The following is a 21764-nucleotide window of genomic DNA, read 5'->3' as shown; positions in this document are numbered from 1 at the left end:
TCATATCAAATGAATTTATCAAACTAAGCTGAACTTAAGTATTCTTTAAGTATTTTTTGTAGTATGTGACTATGTCTTAAAAAAACTGAAAGAAATTGCTAGCTAACTTTGCATGTGATGAAGAATAATTTTGGAGGCAGGATGTCATTGATAGGTTTTGTGATTTGAAATACCATTTTTGAACTAATTGCTCTGCAGTATGTTACACATTGATGTTGTAGCTGAAATGTGTTAAAATAAGTTGTTACAGTTAAAATATCATTCTGTGCTATTTGTGGGGTGAACACTAATTAAGTCTCCCACTAAACTGTAGTGTACTTGTTATGCAAGTGAGGATTTTGAGTGTATGGATGGTAATTTACACTTGAAACATATTGGCTGCCCAGTAAATTTTCTGTGAAGGCTGTGAAGTGCCTTGGGTACTCTGCAAGGTTCCTCTTCCCCCAAAGGGCTTATGTAAACTGCAGAGTAAAAGCCAGTGGAGGGCTATTTTTAGGCAAGCTGTTGCAGCTGGGGGAGGGACATAGCTTTGGGTCCTGGAGCACGATCTGCCAGAGGAGCTTGGTGCTGGTGGGAGCCACACACTGTCCACCACTGTTATTAAGGCATCTCAGCTGGATTTTAATTACTCACTTATAATTCTAATAAAGATCTTACAAGACATGGGACAATGTGGAAAAGATAGGCATCTCAAAGCTTCGTGTCTGGTGAGGTAATCTTTTTACCTTGCTCCATACAAGAGTGTGGCTGTTTTCTGGGTATACTTTCATCAAATTCAATCTCAAGAGTGAACCAGTCTTGCTTGAGTCTAATGGTTGTTATTTTGGTTTGGACTTGACATTAGCACTGCTTATCAATTTGTGTGTCATAAGGGGTGGATTTGACAGTTAAGATGTATAGTCTCAGTTTTTTCTTTGTTCAGGCTGAATGGCTTTTCAGCACTATTTCTGCTGGAGGACTTGGTACTCACTTCTGTTCCATGGAGCTGAACTGTTTTAGGATCCGCACATTTTGTTACCCAAGGCCAGACTTGGGTGAAACTAAGTTTCCTCGTTTGTAAATGGATGTTGGGACATGTCTCTCCTTCAAGAAAAATACAAAAACTCACATCTGCAAATCCTGTTGGATGATTTTAGATAGTGTGATGTTTTAAGTGAAGTCAGATAAGTGGAGGATGTTATTGTTGAGTCTTTCATGGTAGAGCACGAAGACATATTTCAATATGATCAAGAATCTTGACAGGATGCCATCGTTTTGTAGAAGGGGTGGAAGGATGAATTTTGAGATGACCTCCTGTCCTTGCAGCATAGATTGTATATTCCCCAAATGGACATTCCAGACTTTGAGATCCTTCTATGTCACATTAAAATGTAGATATCAGTAAGTTATCTGTGTGTTTTCAGTGCTAATTGCAATTCTCTGCCCCTGTCGTTAAAAATTTATCCTAAAAATAAGGCATATATAGTATATATGAAGTGTGGAATCATCTTACATGGGATTACAAGTACAACATACCCTTTATTGCCACAGTATGTTATCAAAGGAACCAGTAATTAAAATGTCTTGTTTTAGGAGCTATTTAGAGCAGAACATGTCGTATTATAACTTGCTTTATTGTGATTTATGTGACTTCTTCAGTAGATTTGCAAATATCGATGTGCTCCATATTGTGAATTCCTTGTGTGCTCTTTTTAGAGCTCTTTGCTAGGTGATGTCCTTGACTCTGGACTTAGGCAATACCACCATTGTCTCTGGAGTTCTTCACTGTCCACTTCTCCACAGAGCTCAACTACCCTTCAGGTCCGGGCAATTTGCTATAATTTATCGTTCTCACCAGTTCTCTTCATACATTACAAGCCCCGTTTCTGTTTTCCTTTCGACCTTCTCCTCATGTGGGCAGGTTGCAAATTGTGCAGCTGCACAGAGGCATTTGCTGCTCCTAAGGAGGGTGACTGGAGAACAGGCATAGAAAAACAGGGCAAGGCAGGACTGGACAGGTCAAGGCAGAGCTGCTTTCATTAAACATATTAAAAAAAGCCCAAACCCTGAGCCTGGCCCTCAACCAGTTTTTAGGATCAGAAAGGTGTTGAGCTGTTTCCCTGTTTCAATCTGATTGGAGTGAAGCTGTAGCTCTTCTGCTGCTTAATTGCTTCTTGTTTTGCAAGATAATTAGGAACTTTATTTAAAAATAGTAACTTCAGTGTTCAGTTCATTAAATTTGTCACCAAGATAATTTCATTAGACTCCCAGCTGTTTTCTTATTCGAGTTGTGAACTAAAAATAGGTAGGATTTCTGCTGTTCTGTGCAGAGACTGGTACCTTCATTTCAGCTCTGACTTTCCCTAATGATGTGAAATGTGCTTGTTTCCCTCAGAGCTTTCTTCTGGGCTGTATTTAAGAAGGTCCTGCTAATTATGCCAATATTTTGTGCTGTGGTTTTCTGATAGTCACATAGCTGTGAAGAATATGAAACTGATTTCCCTCAAGACAAGTTTTACAAATGAAAGATTAGTGCCGCACCCAGTGTGTTTTCTTTTTTCACCAGTCTATAAGAGGTGTTTGCAATAATTCAACAAATACCTTTAAAAACAAACAAACATTAATGAACACAGGTTTGTTACTAGTATTATGGGGGATGTGATTTACTCTCTCAGTTCAGTTCTCATGAACAGTTCCTTTGTTGTGCGTAATTGAAATCACAGTGTAGATTGTAAGATAAAGTGACAATTACAGTGTTTATATGGTATGAAATGGGAGTTTTTGAAACAAAACTCTGTAACTATCAGAATCTGTTCAAACATACGCTGCTCTTACATGGATTACAGAGTGAATTGAGGTGTAGTATCCATATCTAAATAGTGTACCTTGTAAATTCTTAACTCTTTCATATTTATCCCTAACATCCATGTGACAGATCATTGTAATAAAGTGAGACATATGGAAAACTGAAACAAGTTTTTACTCCACAGAATTAAGACATATATGTTTATTTAAATGTATGCCAGTTTCCCCGCATACTCTCTTAAAAATCAGTAATACATTAGAAAAGTTGTGTTTTTCTTTTGTGATGCTAGTTGAAGATGTTTTGTTTTTTCCTTGAGTACCTTTTTACCCTATATCCACTAAATTTCTGTAGCTTACAGTGATGAAAATGAATGTGGGTAACAGGAGGAAGTTCTACTGTAGAGCATTATGGGGTTTGGGTGGCTGGTTTTTTCCTTTTTAAATTTTCCTATTTGGAGCCACAATCAAAAAAGTTAATGATCTGAATGTAATGAATCTGTGGGCCTTTTTTTTAATTCCCCCCCATTCTGTTGTCTTCCAGCAAAGAAGCAGAAGTAACAGGTGTTAATAAAACATAGGTGTCGCAAATGGAAGTGAGTTCATTCAAAGAAGGGATTTTTTTCTTTTCTAATTAAAGTGAAGGATGTGCTTATATGCAGAAGTACTCCATTGGGTTCCCTTAAAGCCTGTATTTAGTTGCAGTGTAGAATTCTGGCATGGTTTATTAGCTTTTCAGATCTCTTAATTTTCTCGTCTGCTTGTTGGCAGTCTCTTCCTTGGACTTCCTCTGCATGTGCATTTATACAAAAAAGATAACTCTTAGTTTTACAAACTGAACCATAGGATCTATGTGTGGGTGGGATGAGGTGAGGGAAAAGCGCCGTGTTGAGAGCTCCGCATCTGTCACTAGTTTTGAGCATCACACTCGGAACAGGGAAGCTAGTGCGTTCAAGATGCTGCAGAAATGTCCTAAGCTGAAAACTGTAGAAGAAAACAGAGAATGGCTATATTTAGTAATTGCATATTATTAACTTCTGTGTAATATACCACTTTCTGTGTTTAGGCACTCTCTTTTTTTTGTAGCAAATCTAATAGCTTGCTGCCGAGTAGGGTAGTGGAGTTAAAATGCTGTAGTGTCATAAAAATTGTGCGTCACATGTTTATTGACTGTGTACGTATAAGCACCTGATAGGGTGTAAGTAAGAACATGCCTTCTTTTCACCAGAACCATTGAGCCTTCTCTCCAGACTTTCTCCTTATCTGACCCATCTGATCTGAGTCTCTTCCACCTTGCAGTCCTTGCTGCTGTTCAGTGTAAACTGTGATCCAGAAGCTCTAATTATAGTAATGCAGAACAAATGGAGATCCTGGAATTGTCTTCAGCACTCTTAAATCACCTAGTTTCTAGTTACAGGTATCAGAGCAATAGGTGAGCTCATCCAGGCTCCAACTGGATCATGATTGTTCCGTGAGAGCTGCTGTATGCCTCTGCTTCCCAGCACAGCTTTGAATTGCACATTTATTGCAAGATCTGTGGACTGTGAATGTCAGATGCCCACGAAGTTTTAGACACATATTTGAACCAAGACAGCAACGCTGAAGGGTACTGTACATCCTTTAGTGCTTCTTTGCAGTAAGATGTTTCCAGAGAGTTGCTGGGTTTATGTCTTTGTGCAAAGTAATAGACTTGGGTACTGAGCACAGTGTTTTAAGGGTGGCTGGAAGCCATGACTGGGTGCGTAACCCCTTAGCGCATGGATGTGGGAATAGGCACTACATTTGTGAAACACAAATGCCTTCTTAGACCCCTTCTCATCTTTTCCACTGCAGCAATTCAACCCATGAGTTTTAGCATCTGTTTTAGTTCAGTTCTTCTCCTGAGACTGTTTAAAAGTTCTCTTCATATAGGAAATTTTTAATGTGTTAGTAAATTATTTAGGTTTAAGGTTTCAGCCATTTAAAATGCAAACATGAGGCAGTGCCCTCTGCAGACAAAGAGATGGTAAAGATGTTTGTCGTACATGAAGCTTACAACTGCAGTCATCCAGTCAAATTTGGAAATTTTCTGAAATTGAATTCACACCTTGGGCTCTTCGATTTGGCTTTTCTTTCCCTCGGATTACCCTGCTGGCCGTCTGTGATTGAGCGTGTGGGACTGGGGAGTCCAGTCTCTTGTGGTGTAAAAATAAGTTGTTATTCATAACTTTGTGTTACTTTCTTTTCAGTGTAACAAAAGCATAAACCAGCATCACTGGAGTTTCGGAACTAGTGCCCACTGAGATTAAATTCTTTTCCACTTCTGAATGGGATTGTTTCATGCTACCTGTATAGGTTGAGCTTATAGCACCATTTTGTACTTGCTTCACAACCATAATGGTAGAATCTCCTTCTCCCCATCCCCCGAGGAGAGGAGGGCTAAAGTTAAGGTTTCCAGAAACCTTGGCAGTAATTTAAATTTAGCAAAGTTTTGTACAGTATCTCTGTGCCGAGATTCTCGTTGAACTCGGTAGAAGGCTGATTTGTGGTCAAGGCCCTGGCACTGCATGGGATCGCAGACACCCATGTCAGAAGAGAAGGATGGGGCTATGGGAGAACACTCCCAGCCCAGGCTTTCTCACTCCTTGGCCTTATGTGAAGTCTGACAACAGAGAGAGCGATGAGGAGGATGCTGAAACTGCAAGGGCAGTGCATGTGTCACCTTTAGTACCGCCTGAATCTTAATATTCTCCTGAGAAAAAGGTTCCATTTTGAGACAGAGCAATCCGTTCTGCTATTGAGGGGTTTCTAAGTTACAGTGCTGAAATAATTACTCTTTATAAATAATATATTTAGTAATTGTTTAAATAATTACAGCACTTTGATATAACTGTAGTACAGTCAGGGAAGCTACCTTAAAAAACCTCATTCCACCTGAAGCCGCTCCATTGTCACTTGCTTGTTGTAACATTGTCTTAAGCTAGTTAGAGAACAAGGGATTTTAAAAGTCCTTCCAAACTCTTCCCTCATGTCATTTTTCTGCTCTTACACGGGCACATCTGTCTGTCACACACACAGCTCTGCACACTTACTCTGTTCATATGTCTATTCCATATTTTGCAGCACCTGACTGCTTGTCTGTGAGTCAGGGAAATCTCTGCCGAAACCAGCACACATGTCTTTTGGCTGAGAGGGGAAGCAGACTAAGGTTTTGCCTTGTCAGGGATTTTACTTTTCCTGTACACACTTCATTCTAAATTCTCTGTTACTTTAATCTACAAAGCATGCAGCTTAGAAAAGTCCACGTTAAAAAATACATTTAACAAACGTTAAAATATGTTTTACAAATACAAAGTATATTCTACTGTCTGTTCTACAGACATTTGAATGATTACAGCTTTTAATACTTTCTTTAAGGGCTTTTATAGACAGCCTTCTGTTTAGAGAGATGGGATTTAGAGTCATTTGTATTTCTATAATTAAAATTCTGCTTCTGAATAAGTTGTCTCACGTTAGCAGGTCAATGGGGAGGAGAGGGGGAAGGGCTGAGATATTTTATTTAAAAGATTCTATCATGGTATATCATGTCACTTGCTAAGTTAGTGCTGTTTGTGTGCCTTTGTAAAGATATGATATTCTGCGAGATGGCCATTTCATTTGTAAGAGTCAAAGGACTAAATATACAAATGCAGTTTGAGGAAATAATCCCTAGTTAGTAACTATGTATTGATTTCTCACAAACAACATGTGAGCAAGTGAGTGAAAGTGGAGAGTCTGTGTTAAGATTTTTGCTTTAGAAGTACCAAAAACCTGAGGGAAGAGCAAAATCATGAGACTGAATGGTGCTGGTTTTGGCTGCACTTCTTCAGAAACTTGGTCACTCCCTGTGGATGGCTTTCTCACAGAAGCAGTATGTTCATCATTATTGTTTGCATTTGAATTTGGTTTCAAGCTTGCTTTCTCTTGTTCCTTCTATCTGCCTGAATGTAACATATAGTCAGGAGAGATATGCACTTAAATTTTAGTGTTTCATTTTACTGTCTACTAAAAGAACAAAGAAATAGGTATTTGCAGGCAATGCTTTTCATGGTAGCCAAGATTAATGTCAATGTACTGCTCAAAATTAGCAGTGTGAAAATGCTGTTTTAGCTCTGTATCACTTTGGTATTTTAAAATGAATTTTTAAAGTATATCTGGTATTAAATTTCATGACTGAGCAAATGTTTTCAAGAAAAGAGCAGGTTAACTTTATAACACACCGGAACGAGAGATGTGCTCTTTACAGATACTTTTAGTAGTAGATGCAAGATTCTGTGCCTTCTTTTACAGAGGCCTGGAGTTGTTTTTCCAAGGTTAGAAAAAGAACACTTTAAAAAAAAGGGAGGGAGGCCAGGGGGGAAAAGCATACCTCTGAGAAAAGCAAAAACTGAAACGTGAGCTGCAGTGAGTTGTTTAAACTGTCGGCTCCCAAACAGGTATTGACAGGTAATACTGTGAACACACTGTTGCCGTTCCAGTCCTGAGTGCCTGCAGCAAGCATCACGTGTGACGCTGGAGTAAAAGAAGTGAAACATTTGATCATCCTATGAGCAGGATAACAGTCAAAATTACTGCTTTTTGCAAAATAACCTAGCTTCATAAAATACTGACCAGAAATCCCAGTTCAGATGGCACCTAAGTAGGCAAAATTCCAACATGAAATTTATATTCTTGCATGTGAAATACGTGTGAACTATTTGTCTTCGAACAAGTGTATGTAAGGCAGTGAAGTCCTCCCTACCACCCTGCTCAAAACCCAGCAGCTCTTTGTCCTCCCATTATTTTGAGCTCATCTAGGGCCTGATTCCTTTCTCTGAGCTATAGCTGCTTCCTCAGTTCCTGCAGAAACTCAGTCTTGGGATCAAATTCCTTTCTGTCATGTGAGATCATGTCAGTTCCACCTTCTTCCGTCTCTAAAATTTCTGTTAGAAATGATGTTGCCCATTTTTCACTTGGGGAAGTATCTAGTTCTGTATTCTTGGTACTTGGGGTTTAGGTTATACAAGCCACATGCAAGCTAAAAATGTGGGAACTGTCTGAACCTTTGATTCACCTGGTTTTGCCAATAGCTTCGTTTCTTCAAATTATGGAAACTAGCATGGGATGTTAGTTTATTAATTCTTTTATCATCTGAAAGGTATGTTACAAATAACACTATAAAGCATTTCATGACTGTCAGTATAGTTTTATTCCTACTTCAGATTTAGTTCTTTTCTTGTCTCTTTTTTTTTTTTTACCCCAGCTGTGTTTTTGGTCACAATCATTGAGGGAGAATAAGCTTTTAATTAACAGTTTAAAGTATTAAGATTCTTCTGTTTATTAATGATGTTACTAGTTTTGTCAGAATAATGTAGTTTTTAAGTTGTATGTATGTGATGATGGTCTTTATCAACTGAAATCTGTTGATTTGATGGCACTGGAGGGCCATGATGAACCTCACGATGTGAGGACAAGGTTCACAATATTAGTTGAAACACAGTGAAATGATGTGCCATTAAATTCACCTGTTTAATCTCTCAGAGCAGCCTACAGTAGGGGACATACTTACAAAAAGCGTAGGTTGTTGCCATATTAAAGATGACATCTGAAATTGACTGGAGCATTCATTTGCTAATTTGAGCTCAAAGATGTTGGGGAGTTTTCAAACAAATTCATATTCTGGAGGCACTGTTTAATTCCATTAAAATAATTAATATTGATTTTTGCCTAAATGACTGTGCTTAAACAGTCTCCTTAGTCTAACTTAGCAGCAAGTATTCTTAAAGCTGTCTAAGAAGATCCCTGTTGTACCTGATTGATTTAAATAGGTTTCAAAACAATACTGAATTCAAAGTTTCTCTTCCAAGTTTATCCCCCACAGAGCACAGGAGTGATGCAGTCAGTGGTACAGCTGTGTTGGTTTCTTCTGCCGTGTATAAGATTTGTGACTTTAGGTTATGGTTAAAAAGAGCTCACAACAGAAAAATTCATGACCTTGTTCATAGATCTAGATCTTTTTCTACATCCCAGAAAAGAAGAGTGGCAAAAAATTGTATTAAGAATATGGCTATTTGAGGAGGAGCAGAATGGGAAAGAAGTTGTCAGCCATGCTTTAGTTCTCACTAGTCCAGCTTGGTGGCTTGATAGTCAGTACCATGGAAACAATTGGTTATTTTCTTGCAGTTAGGTATTAGACTTCAGCTTTTCATTCCTTGTGTAAAAGCTGAAATTGTAGTCTTTAGTGTGCAGAGCTCTTCCTGAAATAACTGCAAATGTACCAAACTTGATGGAATACCTAGAAGTTTGATTCTTCAAGATGGCAGTCTTTGAGGGTCACAGGAGGTAAAAACCATTTCATTACAAGCATCATGAAAGACAGAAATGGCATCAAGTAAGTCACAGACCAACCTGGAAGGGCAGGGTGCTGCATCAGCTCTCCCATTCACCATCCCTGATTCCCACACTCACATCCACGTTTGGATTCCCCTGGGAAATCTCCAGGCTCAACATACCACTTACATTTCATTCTGTTTCCAGTAACACGGGAATTGGCTGATATTTTCATTTTGGTTAATTTACTACTTGGTTTATTTTAAACACTGAGTCATAAATAGAGATAAGTAAAAATGAAGGCAGGTAAAGGAAATTGTATTGAAGCATAGAGAAGAAACAGCATCCTATATCTGAGGCAATAGATTTGATAGTGTTTTGCAGCAGATGGCATTGATTAGATCCAAGTCTATGGTGTTTGATCCACCACAATTCAGGAAGAAAAGTTGGAAACAAGGGGCAAAAAGCAAAGTGAAGTGATAAATTTTGTTACAGGACCATTTCATTGCTTCTCTTTTTCCCATGCTTTTTGTCTTCCTTAGCAGCCTACTTAAAAGAATGAAAAATGGGGATTGCACCATGTTCCTCCCTACTCACACTGTGTTCCTGCCCCGGGCTTGCCCTGGAATCAGATCACGACATAGTGATCTCATCCATGTCGTTACCTTTCATTTCTGTACCCAGCCTTGGCTTTGGATCAGCTTACGTTTCTTCCTGGCACGGCAAAGTAATTTTTTGGGGTGGGGTGAGGGGCTGTTCTCAAGTTATTTGACATATACAGGCTTGTATCGTGGAGTGAGCCTCGGAGGCACGCAGTAGTGAGTTGTTTTTAATCTGTCTGTTTTGCTAGTTGTAGAGTGTGAAAATACCTTTGTTACAAGCTCGCAAAGTAGAAGTGAAGGCAGCTCGAGCAGCCTCAGGTGTTCAGGGCTGGTGTCAGTTATTGGTGGGGAGAAGCTGTGCAGGGTGCATGTCATTTGGAAACCGATAATCAAGTGCAGTCACGGGCAGATGGTTGTAATGTTGGGGATAAACTGTGGCCCTGGGCAGTGGGAAGCACGAAGGAGCACAAATGGTCTGCTTGGGGCAGACATCCCTCCAAAGCCATAGCTGGAGGAGGAGGAATCTCTGAGCAGCATCAAATCAAAGTGAAGAGTTAATGGCAGAGGGAATCTGGCAGGCACCCTGGGGGTACTGTGGAGGCTCTTCCACCTGAGGACTGCAGTACTGGCCAGGTTTGGGTTATCTTGTAGTGTTTTCTGCTCTACAGCCCTTTCCCTCACATCTTTCTCCCAGAGAAAGCCAGAAAGTTTGTTCGTTATATGAGCCAGAAAGGGCTATCTCATAATAATTTATGAACTGGATTTTTTTAAAGAAGAAGAAAGTATCTAGTTCTTTATAGAATTTTAATCCAAACTTCCAGTTGATTATAGGCTCTTAAACTAACTCAGCATATCTTTGTAAAAAACAATAACCCCTGAATTGTGCTCCATTGCACGTTCTGAAGTGCAGTTTCCAAAATATTTCTGTGAAGACTGCTGTTTTATGAAACATGCATTGTTCAGATGACAAACGAGCAGACTGGATGTGGTAAAAGGAAGGGGGAAGGGGAGGGAAGTTTATATACAGCTCTAAGTCTAGATGGAAGTTACTCTACAATTTTTAGAAATTAAGATATCCATGTAGGGACCTAAAGGAATCCTGTGGGCTGATGGTGCAGTTTGTGTGGAGCGCATGCACGGTGCTGTTGTGGTATACAGAAGCTATTTTACTGTGGCTTCATGCTTATTATAGTTGCAGTTTTTTTGATTACCATCTGTACTCTGTATTGGTTTTTGATACAGCAACTCAGATTTTATGTTTTGGGAGTGGTGTTTGCTATGTTAGATCACTCTGAGTACTATTTCCAGTGTCTGTGCAAAAGCAGAGTCTTACAACTTCAGTCTGATTCCTGAACTGTTGCTTTCATGTGCTGCAGAAAATATTGAATCTCCTGATTATACAAATGTCTTCTGTTGGGTAATATTGACAAATATACTGAATAACATTTTTGACATAACATTCTGTTCCCACACAGATAATTTGGATGTAATTGAATGGGTTGATCAAGAGTCTGTGCTAAAAATAAGACATTTTCTCACCCACTAAGTGAAAGAAAATGCATGCTCAAAAGGCATTTTTGTCAAGCAGAGCCATTGGAAAGTGGGCTGGGTTATGCCGTGACTACTGATTCTGCCTTTCACCTCTGCAGGCAAGGCTTAGGTCTGGCCCGAGCTGCAGATGCAGCTGGTTTGTAACCTCCCTGTAGTCCACGGCTGCAGTTCTGTCCCTGGTGACGATTCAAAGTGAGGAATTGAGGGTGAGGAGAAAGGAGAGCAGCCATTGCTGCAGCCTGGCAGCAGGATTTGAGGAACTACGGCTCGTACTAGGCTGATGGAGGCACTGATCAGCCTGTGAATTATTTGAACTGGAGCAAAGGGCTCCAGCCCGTGCAGGATCCCATCCAGAGTGCTTGTAGGACTCGCAGAAGTGCTTAAATACACTTGAGACAAAAATGTACAGAAATAGTTAGAGGGGGAAGTTCTGAAGATCTCTCCTCTTCTGTTTTCCCTTACTTTAATGGTCTCCTGGGCAAAAGACTGCATTGTTAAGTTTCAAAAGCAGTATGGTTTTGCTGCAGACTAGGGGAAAGAGAAATAAAAATAGACCTTAGAGAAAGACTGACTGTTTAGTATGCAATAAAGTAACTTTTATACTTTGCCCAATATCCTATCAAATAAATCTCATGCTAACAAGCAATCAAATCCGTTTCTCTGCCCTCCACTCCACGCGAGCTGAGCCGCATTGTACCTTTCCAGCCTTTGAAACTGCCTGTGCCTATTTTTATTTGTCAGGCCGGGGCTGGGCTGGCCCCATTCCAGATGTGTCTCACAAGATTTGGTGCTGATGAGCTATTTATAGCACTGTGGTTCCATTGTCATGGCAACCGTGCTAGAGGCCAAGGCGGCTGGGAGCTATTTCTGGACTTGTGCTGTAATGTAAAACTGATTGGGAAAGTTAGTGCATCCTCTAAGCCAGACTAACTTTAGACAGGCAAAGAAGAGAAGAAAAAAAAAAAGATAACTACAACCTCTTTAAATAGATTTTTCTTTTTCCTGTACCTTTTCCCCATTTCTCTTTTTGATTGCTAGCAGTTCTTGAAGGGATGGTTTGCCTTCTGCTGCATTTGCCTAAAATTCATTCATACCTGCCGGCGGATTACGCTTTTTTAATTATGCAGTTTAGGAAGGTGGGTGGGTAACCAGCCTCGTTTTTAGGGCAAGGTCTGTATTTCATGGCAGCACAAAAGTAAGGGGGCTTTGCTGGTTGGTCGGTGGGTTATGTTTAGGGGGTTTTGCAATAGTTGCAGATATTTATACCCTGTAGTTTTAATATTCTATTTTTTGTATGTGCTTCATGTTCTCCACACCATATAAGGAACTGTAACCTTGATTACCACAAGATGATTCCAAATATATGGAGTCATACTTTTCAGCTTTCTCATTATTTGCTTCAAAATTAGACCCATGGTGCCCCTCCGCCTCCAAGCGGCTGGAATGCCGTGAGGCTCTTCTGTAATTACAGCTGGGGCCGCTCTCAAAATCACTTTTCTGGGATATGTATGCATTAATACTATCTATAATTAACTTCTGAGCTTTAGACTGTTTTGAAATGTTTTTTGTGTGACTTGCTACTCAGATAAGGAAATCGGAATAATTGTTTGACTTGAAATTGGAAATTAAAGAAATGTTGGCAGCTTCTTGGGAAAATTTTCTATAGAATTGTCTTTTGGTTTGCTCCTGTTCAAGTTTTACGCTACATTTTAAAATTCATTTCCAATAGAATTCTGATTTTGAATGGGGTCCTTATATCTGAGAACTGACATGCAGAATTTCATCGCAGGAGCATCGTATGTGAAATATTTTTACGTGCAAAATAGTGGTCTCATAATTATACCAGTAGTGTTTGTTACAGTGCTGTCCCTATGTGCCTGTCTCAAAAGGCACTTTTTTTTCTTAATTTTCTTTGAAGTAGTTCAAGTAACTCCAAAGGTTTTGATATAATTTTTCCTCTGTCTAGTTTTTTAGGGTAAAAAAAAGACCCGTGCCTTTCTGAATATTTTTAATCGTCCAGTAAGATACTTGTGGGATATCTTCTGTGACCACCTTAACAGTGCCAACTCCACCTTATCTGTATATCTTAAAAACAAACAAAAAGGTCTACTACATCGCAATTTTAGCTTCATTTTGAGGGAAAACAGGACAGGTTTGGTTTCAAATACTGTCCTTAGATGCAGGATACTGTAAATATGAGGAGACTGAACATTAGTTTATTTTATTTGCATCATTCCTGTAAAGTCACAGGCATTTCTGGTTCTCTTGCAAAGTAAACTACCTGAAATGTAACAGAAATCTTTACCACTAGTTTAAGGAATAAGATTCTCTCTCAGTTCTTGCTCCCAAGAACAGCAGAAAGGAGCAGACCTGAGGGACAGTCGATGTGTGCTTGCAACTGAAAATAACGCGCGTGCCCCAGAGCTATTGTCAGTGTATTGGCCTGCATGGGAAGCTATGGTTTAGACACTAACACACATGTTTTTTCAAGGTTTGGAAAAAGCTTCAGTGTTACCATGTTTTTAAACTGTATGTACATCATGTATTTCTTAGCTTGAACATCCTCTTAAATAGACTGCTACATCTTTGTACTAATTCTGTGACTCTGGCTTCAGCATAGACAAAAAAGCTACAGAAGGAATTTGTTAAATAGTTAACTATTTAGCATTTAGAAAACTGTTGCTGGATAACATAAAGGATTACAGCAAGGACTAAAACCAGACTAAAGTAGAAGTAAAGCATGATATGTTTTGAGAAATAAAAAATACACTGTTGTTTATAAGCACTATAAATGTTGAGTTAAATTTCTGCTTAAAACTACTTTGGAGAGCTTTGAGTTAGTTTTGTAGTCCTGGTAAGGTATGGATAAATAAAAAGCCTGCTGAGTATTTGCACTGTTTGGTCTTAAGGAAGATGAGTGAGCAAACACTCATTTCAGGCATAGAAACTTGATTTGTAAAAACTATTTCAGAGGTGATAGGGGTAAATACAACTTTAATTCTTGGTAGGTTATTGATAATTAATTGTTAGTAACATTCTGGTTTTCTTAGTAAGATCTTGATAAGAACACATGACTCAAAGGAAATGAAAATGTCATTTCCACTGACTCAAGGGGTTCTGGGCAATTAACATGCTCTCTCTGTGCTTGTCTTTAAAATAGGGTTAATATAAGATGTGCATTTTGGGGTTCGATGGTAAAGGCAAGAACTGCAGCATGAGTGGAGGCAGATAGGCGTTGTGCAGATAATTTACCATCTGTAAAACAGCTTCAGGCACTCAGAGGCAAGAAACTTCAGAAATACAGAGTTACTGTTGAGTGCTTTAAGTTTGGTTGGGATCGAAATTTTAATTTCTTGATTTGCTGTGTCTTATTGACACTAAAGATGAGATCTTAACTTGTCTTTTGAAAGATATTTTGTATACAAATTCAGGTTATGACTTGACAAAAAGAATAATGTGATGGAAATAAAGCTCTTCAAATATAGGTGTGGTGTCAGTTCTATGTGTCTCTCAGTGTTCTTCTAGACTGAAAACAAAAGCTCTTCTTCACAAAGCAAAAAAAATTGTCTGCCAACCATTTCGTCAGATCACAAAGAGTAAAACTCCAAGTTACTGTTTATTGAAAAGACTGTCAGGAAATGCTGAAGGAAGGCAATTTGATTTCCCCCTCCCCGTTCTTCCCAAAACTATGAAGTTATGTTGTTTCTTGAGGTAGAAGATTTAATGCATTACATACCTTTTCAGTGGGGAGAAAATGAGTGCAGGCTGCAGTTCTTAGTCTGGCAGCAGCATTGTTCGTTAAGGAAATTCTCTCCACATAGATATAAACCAATTCTCTCTGTATGAAAGAACTCCTGAAAAAAAAATCAGTAACTGCCATATATCTTGATCTGAAAACTGGAACGTGGTTCTGACATAATACACTTGTTAAAAATTTGGAAACAATTAGGAATATAGGTGTGTGGCTTAAGAACTTTGACTTGCAGGGACTCAGGAAAGCTTCTGTGTATCTCTATATGAAGGCTGCCTCCTAAGTGTACCCCTTAAAATTAAAGATGCTGCTTCACAGTGATCTTTTTAAAACATTTCACTTGTGATTTTCTTTCCCCAAGCTAAAGAAAGGAACTCAGAAATAAAGCACTTGGTTTAAATTTTTATTAATATCTTTCATGTTAATATCTGAGAGACATGTCTGCTGCAGTCCTGGAGATACTTCTTAGTATTGCTGAGTACAAATGATCTAATGTTGTGGGGTTTTTTTAATGTGTCATATCAGTGTCGATGTTTCTATAGCACAGGCAAAAGCGCCCTATACTGACAGTACTATGCAGAGCAATAACTGATCCTGTTATTTAGTCATGTCCAGAATCTGGCCCTAAGTGAGAACTGGCAGCGATGCTGAATGAGTGATTTGCTTTCTGGAAAATAGCTTTCCTGTATAATGTCTGGGAAAATCTTACAGAAGAAAACACCTGACTTTGTAACTTGGTGCAAGACTTGCTCACAGTATAAAGTTTGGTTTTGTGGTTTTGACAGTTTTATTTGAATTATTTCACCAAGGTCACTTTTCCTTCTCCCTGCAAAATTCATTGCTGACATAGTAGATGGGCACATCTCCAGTAGACTTTAACAGCAGTGAACTCACCACACAAAGTACTACTGAAGTGGCCTCACTTGTGTTTTGGGTAGAGCATAACAAGAATTAAAAATAGAAATTAATGATGGTGAATTTGTTTTTAATTAGACTTTGTTCTCATCTGACTTGATTATGAGTTTTATTTACTGGATAAATTATTTGGTCTTGACTAACATTGACTTAGAAGTCTCTGAACAATAGCGTATTTATCTTTCTGAACTCTCATGCTCCCATTGTTGCTCCTATTTTAGGTGTATCAGACTGGATTGAATTCCTGCTAATCTTTTCCCCTTACAGACATATTTATTTTTTAGTTGACCAACTGAAAAAATAGTCCCCTTTGTATTTGAGAAACAAATCAAGCTGGGTTTTAATATCTTCATCCCTTTCTAAAGTTGCTAGAGCAGATTCATGAAAAGGCATATGCACAAGGGAATTGTCCATTTAATGTATTGGTTTTTCCCTAAAATGCCACTGGAAGCAGAGTAGGCTTTCTGGTAACTATCACACAGCGAAAGACTTCCTTCTTGAATGAGTATTGTTAGGAGTGTCAGATGTTACTGAATGTTGGAACTTGTTTTGGGGGGAAGAAGAAATGTTTATTCCATTTGAACTTGTTTTACCTGGCATGAACATTGCTATTGGAATTCATCTCAAGTACAGTACTGCTGCTTCTATGTGGCTGATGTTTTTCAAGGAAATCATAGGCCTAAAAATAGTCTGCATAAACAACAGTAAGAGGTTTGTACTTTGAGTTCCAGGTTTTAGCAATATCGTGTTGTTATTTTCTAATTGTCAGTTTCCAAAATCCATTAAGCCGATTAGCAGAGTGTTTAAAAACAAAAGAAGAAGGGGAAAAAAATGAAAAAAACAGCCTAAACCCAAAATCCACCTCTGTGGAACCTTGCATAAAACATTATGCTTAGACAAATTCAGTACAGAAAGGCTGGGTCGTTGCCATAATCACCTTTAAATCTTTATGAACGTGGTATGTTCTGAACGTTTTTCAAGCACCCTCCAACTTGTGAAATTGCCACATGATTCTCAAACTGTCATCTTAGGGGAGAATATAATGTGACAACACTCGTACTAGTTGGAATTCCTGATAGTTGTACATATTGAACATCTTTTGTGTACTGAACAAAGAGCTTTACTTCTTTTTGTTTGGATTTTAAAAACCTCAAAAAACTACGTAACAGCCTGAAAGAGGAAAAAAATCCAGCTGGCAATTTGCAGTACACATTTTGTCATGAATTTTATCCTTGTATATCTGTCTCTGTCACCTTTCATGATGGACTTTGATCTTCACACTTTGTCTCATGTTTTTAGTAACATGTTTACTAAGATACAGCTTAATGTGTTTAGAACTCCGATTCAGACTAAACAAATATTCCTTTTAATTTGTCTCTGAAACAAGATGGTTATCAAGTTCCTGATGAAAAAGACTTTACATTGAAGCCACTGTTTAAACATACAGTTATTTTTCGTCTTTCCTCTGCTCTTCATTAGGTGCTTTGGAAAGTCAGTTGGGAAGCAGAATCTGACACTGAGGACTGAGACTTGCTGATTCTTAATGGGGCTTTGGTTTCTGATTTGAGAATCCAGGAAGGGGGGCTGCCTTTTCATCCTTTTTAAATTGTTTCCTGTGGCTGCAGTTAATGTGCTTTCAGTGCTTTTGTGCAGGAATAAGAATGGAAAACTCATTTATCTTTGTGATTTCTGCTTTATCAAGAATTCTTGCAAAGAAATTTTAAAAGAAACTTAAAGTATATTGTGTTTAAGACTGTGATTAATCATTAGAGTTGCAGGTAAAGTTAACTGTAGAAGCATTGCTAGATGTAGTAATACTGAAATGGAAGGTATCTGAGCACTGTGTAACCCTGCTGCACACTTGGTGTTGGGCAACGTGATTGGGAGTGCAAATAGCAAAACATCTATGAGTCTCATAGTAACATCACAGTAAAACAAAGTTAACAGATTGATTCCTTGAGATTTTTGCTCTTTGACTTGAAAAAGATGGTTAAGATATTGCAGTTAATTGGTAGAAACATTTGAAGACTCCAGAGTATCCTTAATAAAATGTCTCTTTTTATACCCACTTGGCCTACTACTGCTGCTTCTTCAGAAAGTAAATTGACAAACTGGAACCAACAATGGACAGATAAATCTGTATTCCCTCTCACTTGTAATGAAATTGGTTTCGGGTTTTTGTTTATTAAAACAATTACAGTGACAATAATATTTTTAATATTCATCTTAATTTGAGGAAAATTACATGTAGGCAATTTATTTGAGTCATTGCTTTACTGTTAGCAGTAGCAGATTATATAGTACGATTTCCATGAAGCTGCTTGTCTGTGTTACCGGAGGGAGCAGAGTGAGAGGGGGTTGGGATGAGATGCCCAGAGCCGTTAGTAGCGCTGTGGCCTTGGCCCTCTGCTGGGCGGTGCTGGGAAGTGCAGGGTTTCGGTCCCAGCACGCGGATGGTGAGCTGCTCCGTTGGAGTCGGCTTTTTCTGAATCTCGAGTGCATTAAAATGCTATAAATCTTATTTGGGAACCTCTCAGTTACTGATCTGTCTGATTTGAGAATGAAAAGTTACTCTCTTGTGTTTTTTTTCCCTCTCCTCAGTTTTCTAGACAAGATTGACATAGTCAAACAAAATGAATATACACCGTCTGACCAGGTAAGGAAACATTCCCTGAGAAATTAGTCTCTCTGCCCCCTCCATCTTTAAGGATAACTATCTTGTTAATTTTCTAACTGCCATTTGTGGCATTAATATGGGTTTTAACCACATGCTGTACTGGAATAGTCAGTATTCTAGTAGAAATTACTTTGTCATTTGGAATGAGGTTACGCTTGGACACATAAATATACTACAAAATGAAAACCTGCCTAGATTCAAACTTTACATCATGCTTCTGTGACACCAAAACTCCAATATCCATTTAAATGAGTAATTTGTAATGTTTTACTCTCCTTACTGCATAGCTGTCATGCACTCTCTTTGATGCAAAGTTGGTTGTTATCTTCTCAGTCTCACTGGCTTCCACTGTAAAATAGACTTGGTAAAAATAACCTTGTTAGAAGATTTCATTTTTTACCAGAATAGGAATTGTGGTTTTCATTTTGTTACAAATAATCTGAGGATCTTTTTAGGACCAAATCCCTAATGCAAAATTACATGTATATTTCTAACTTTCTGCCCATAAATAATGCTATTAAGCCTCCAGAGTACCTTTATAGGGTAAATAACCAAGAAACATATAAATGTCCAAAAACTTTTGCAGACTGTATTGATGAGGAAAGAGCAGTTTGTATTATGAAGTATCTGTATTGAATCAGTGACTTTTCCTTTATGCTCTAGGATCTTCTGAGATGCAGAGTTTTGACATCGGGAATTTTTGAAACCAAGTTTCAGGTGGATAAAGTAAATTTTCAGTAAGTATCTATTTTTTTATAACAATGCAGATAAATGTTTGCATTGGTAATTTGAAGGTCAGTCTACCATATAGTCATTGAGAGTACTGTATTTCTAAAGCTGATGTTTAATAGAAAGCAAGTATTTTATGGGGTTTTTTTTAATTTAGCAGTTGAGCTTTCAAAGGAAATTCAAATTGGTGTGAAATTTTCTGCTTTTCTTCTGTATTGCAGAGAACAAAATGCTTTAAATCTATTTTACTAATTTTACTATTTTACTAATGCCTTTTCTGTCTGATTCATTACTAGTTTATATAGTGCCATTTTTTACCAAAAACTTTGTACATATCTAAGTAACAGAAAATGCAAGTGCTTTTACTGTCCCAGGTTAGAAAAATTACTTGACTCAAACAAAAACTGCCCCAAGCTTTAGTCTGGTCTTGTTGACTTCAGATCTGTGATACTTCTTTTAGCACGTGACTTGTAGGATCTCTTTTAATGAAATCTTAGCTAGCAAGGGTGAAAATGAGTCTGCAATGTGTAAACACCAGAATTTCTTACCTTCAAGTACAGACGTTAGTGAAAGCAAACATAATTATGTTTTGTGATGAAAGCTCTGCCTGCATATGTTGGTTTATTGTTACCTGTTCAGACTCTCATAATCCTCAGGTTTTTTTGGGTTTCTATGACATGAAAGTCCTGAAATTTGTTACATTTTCTGTTTGCATTTGGGGAAAAACACACACACACAGAATGTATTCTGACTCAGTTTTCTTTTCTTAGTATGTTTGATGTTGGAGGGCAACGAGATGAACGCCGAAAATGGATCCAGTGTTTTAATGGTATGATTAGAATTTCTGTTTGTTTCATAAAATAGTTCTCTGCAAAATTTTACTACCCAGTCTTAATTTTCTCACTGTGTGAGAGCCATCTTCTCTTCAATGTAGCCCGGTAAAGAATTTATCAGAGCATAGTTAATATGTTTATAAAGTGATGTCCCCATAAATGTAGTTCAAGTGATTATATTCTTAATATAATATATTATCTCATACAATTTAAATCAGGAAGTTTTGTATATATCCTGAAGTGTTGCATGTACCTTCACTACAACTGTTTATTTTATTCTGTATCTCTTTTTGTTTGTGAAACCTTTCTCCACACAAGTTTTCTTAAATCTGGAAATTATGAAAATATTTTTGTCCGTCTTTGTTGTTTGGTCCAAATATTTGTGAAGCTGTGCAAAAGTATCTTTTTGTAGAAAAGTTGTAATGAGATCCTACAGAACAGATAAAATAGAATGCAACTTGGAATTTATTGTGTTTTGCTAGTTACTGTTACAAAGTATCACCTGAATACTCTCTCTTTCTCTGTCTATATATATATATGGAACTACTGTGCAATATTCATGCTATTAACAGATTTGTTTGGGTTTTACTTCTGTTCCTTCCTTTTCCTGTTACCTCATGATCTGACTCATCTCTCTGCTGTTGGTGTCTGAGGTAGCTGAGCCTGGAAGTCTGTGCAAAGGGTGTGGAGCAGCACAGCCACACAGAAATGCAGAGATCTGGATTCTGTGATCCTGGAAATATCTCCCAGGAAAGAGATAAGGGCCTCCAGGCAGTATAGTGCACTATAGGAGGACTAGAACCATGAATTCACAGCAATCTACTATTTTTATTATTACCATTTACACAGATCAAAAGTGCTGTTTGTCCTGAGGTCTTCACCCAAGAGCCTCTGTCCTATCCTGAAAGCTCAGAATTGCCTTCTAAATATCTTTACACCTTTTAAATCTTCTTTTAATTCTCCTCTTACCTTTCTTCAGTTTATTTCTCTTTCTTCTGTTCCTTTCTTTCCTACATTTTCTGTCTTTCTGTCAGCTTCTGTTCTGTGGCCTGGCTTTCCTATCTTTCATGCTTTCTTCCCTTTCTTGTTTTTTATTTTTTGGTATTTAGAAAGCTGTCAGCTGTTCTCTTCATGGAGCTGGAAGTCTGTCAACTTTTTACTGAACTTCAGGATTCCTGGATATTTCTTCTGAAATTTGCTATTAACTAATGTATATTTTTTGTACTTAGACGTGACTGCTATCATATTTGTGGTAGCAAGCAGTAGCTACAACATGGTTATACGAGAGGACAATCAGACCAATCGACTTCAAGAAGCACTAAACCTCTTCAAGAGTATCTGGAACAACAGGTCAGTGAATTGAACTTTCATTGTTCATATCACTTAAATTAGTAATCCTGTCTTAAACTATACTCAAGCTAATTGATCACAACTGCTTAGCTGTTATGTTAATGTCTAATACACTCATCCAGTTGAAGAAAACTCTGGAGAGTTAGAAATTGGTGCTTGCTGTATTAATTAAAGCAGTGATAGAGTAGCACACTAAAAAGTGGATATCATAGAACTGTAGAATGATTTGGGTTCTATACTCACCTGTT

The 21764-nt window shown here is 38.0% G+C and overlaps 1 protein-coding gene across 2 annotated transcripts in view; it reads left to right on the top strand.

Annotated features, from left to right (window-relative positions):
* The window catches only part of GNAS (GNAS complex locus), a 145339-nt gene that overhangs the window by 117835 nt on the left and 5740 nt on the right, over positions 1-21764 (top strand). For both annotated transcript variants that reach the window (XM_062009497.1, XM_062009498.1), the window contains exons 6-9: positions 18529-18583; positions 19268-19341; positions 20104-20162; positions 21396-21516. In XM_062009497.1, coding sequence (XP_061865481.1) covers positions 18529-18583; positions 19268-19341; positions 20104-20162; positions 21396-21516 — 309 coding nt within the window. The remainder of the gene's footprint in view (positions 1-18528; positions 18584-19267; positions 19342-20103; positions 20163-21395; positions 21517-21764) is intronic.

The sequence above is a fragment of the Colius striatus genome, chromosome 16, assembly GCF_028858725.1.
Source record: "Colius striatus isolate bColStr4 chromosome 16, bColStr4.1.hap1, whole genome shotgun sequence".
NCBI classification, from domain to species: domain Eukaryota; kingdom Metazoa; phylum Chordata; class Aves; order Coliiformes; family Coliidae; genus Colius; species Colius striatus.
The sequence above is the reverse complement of the archived record's forward strand: the minus strand, read 5'-3'. Positions and strand labels throughout refer to the sequence as shown.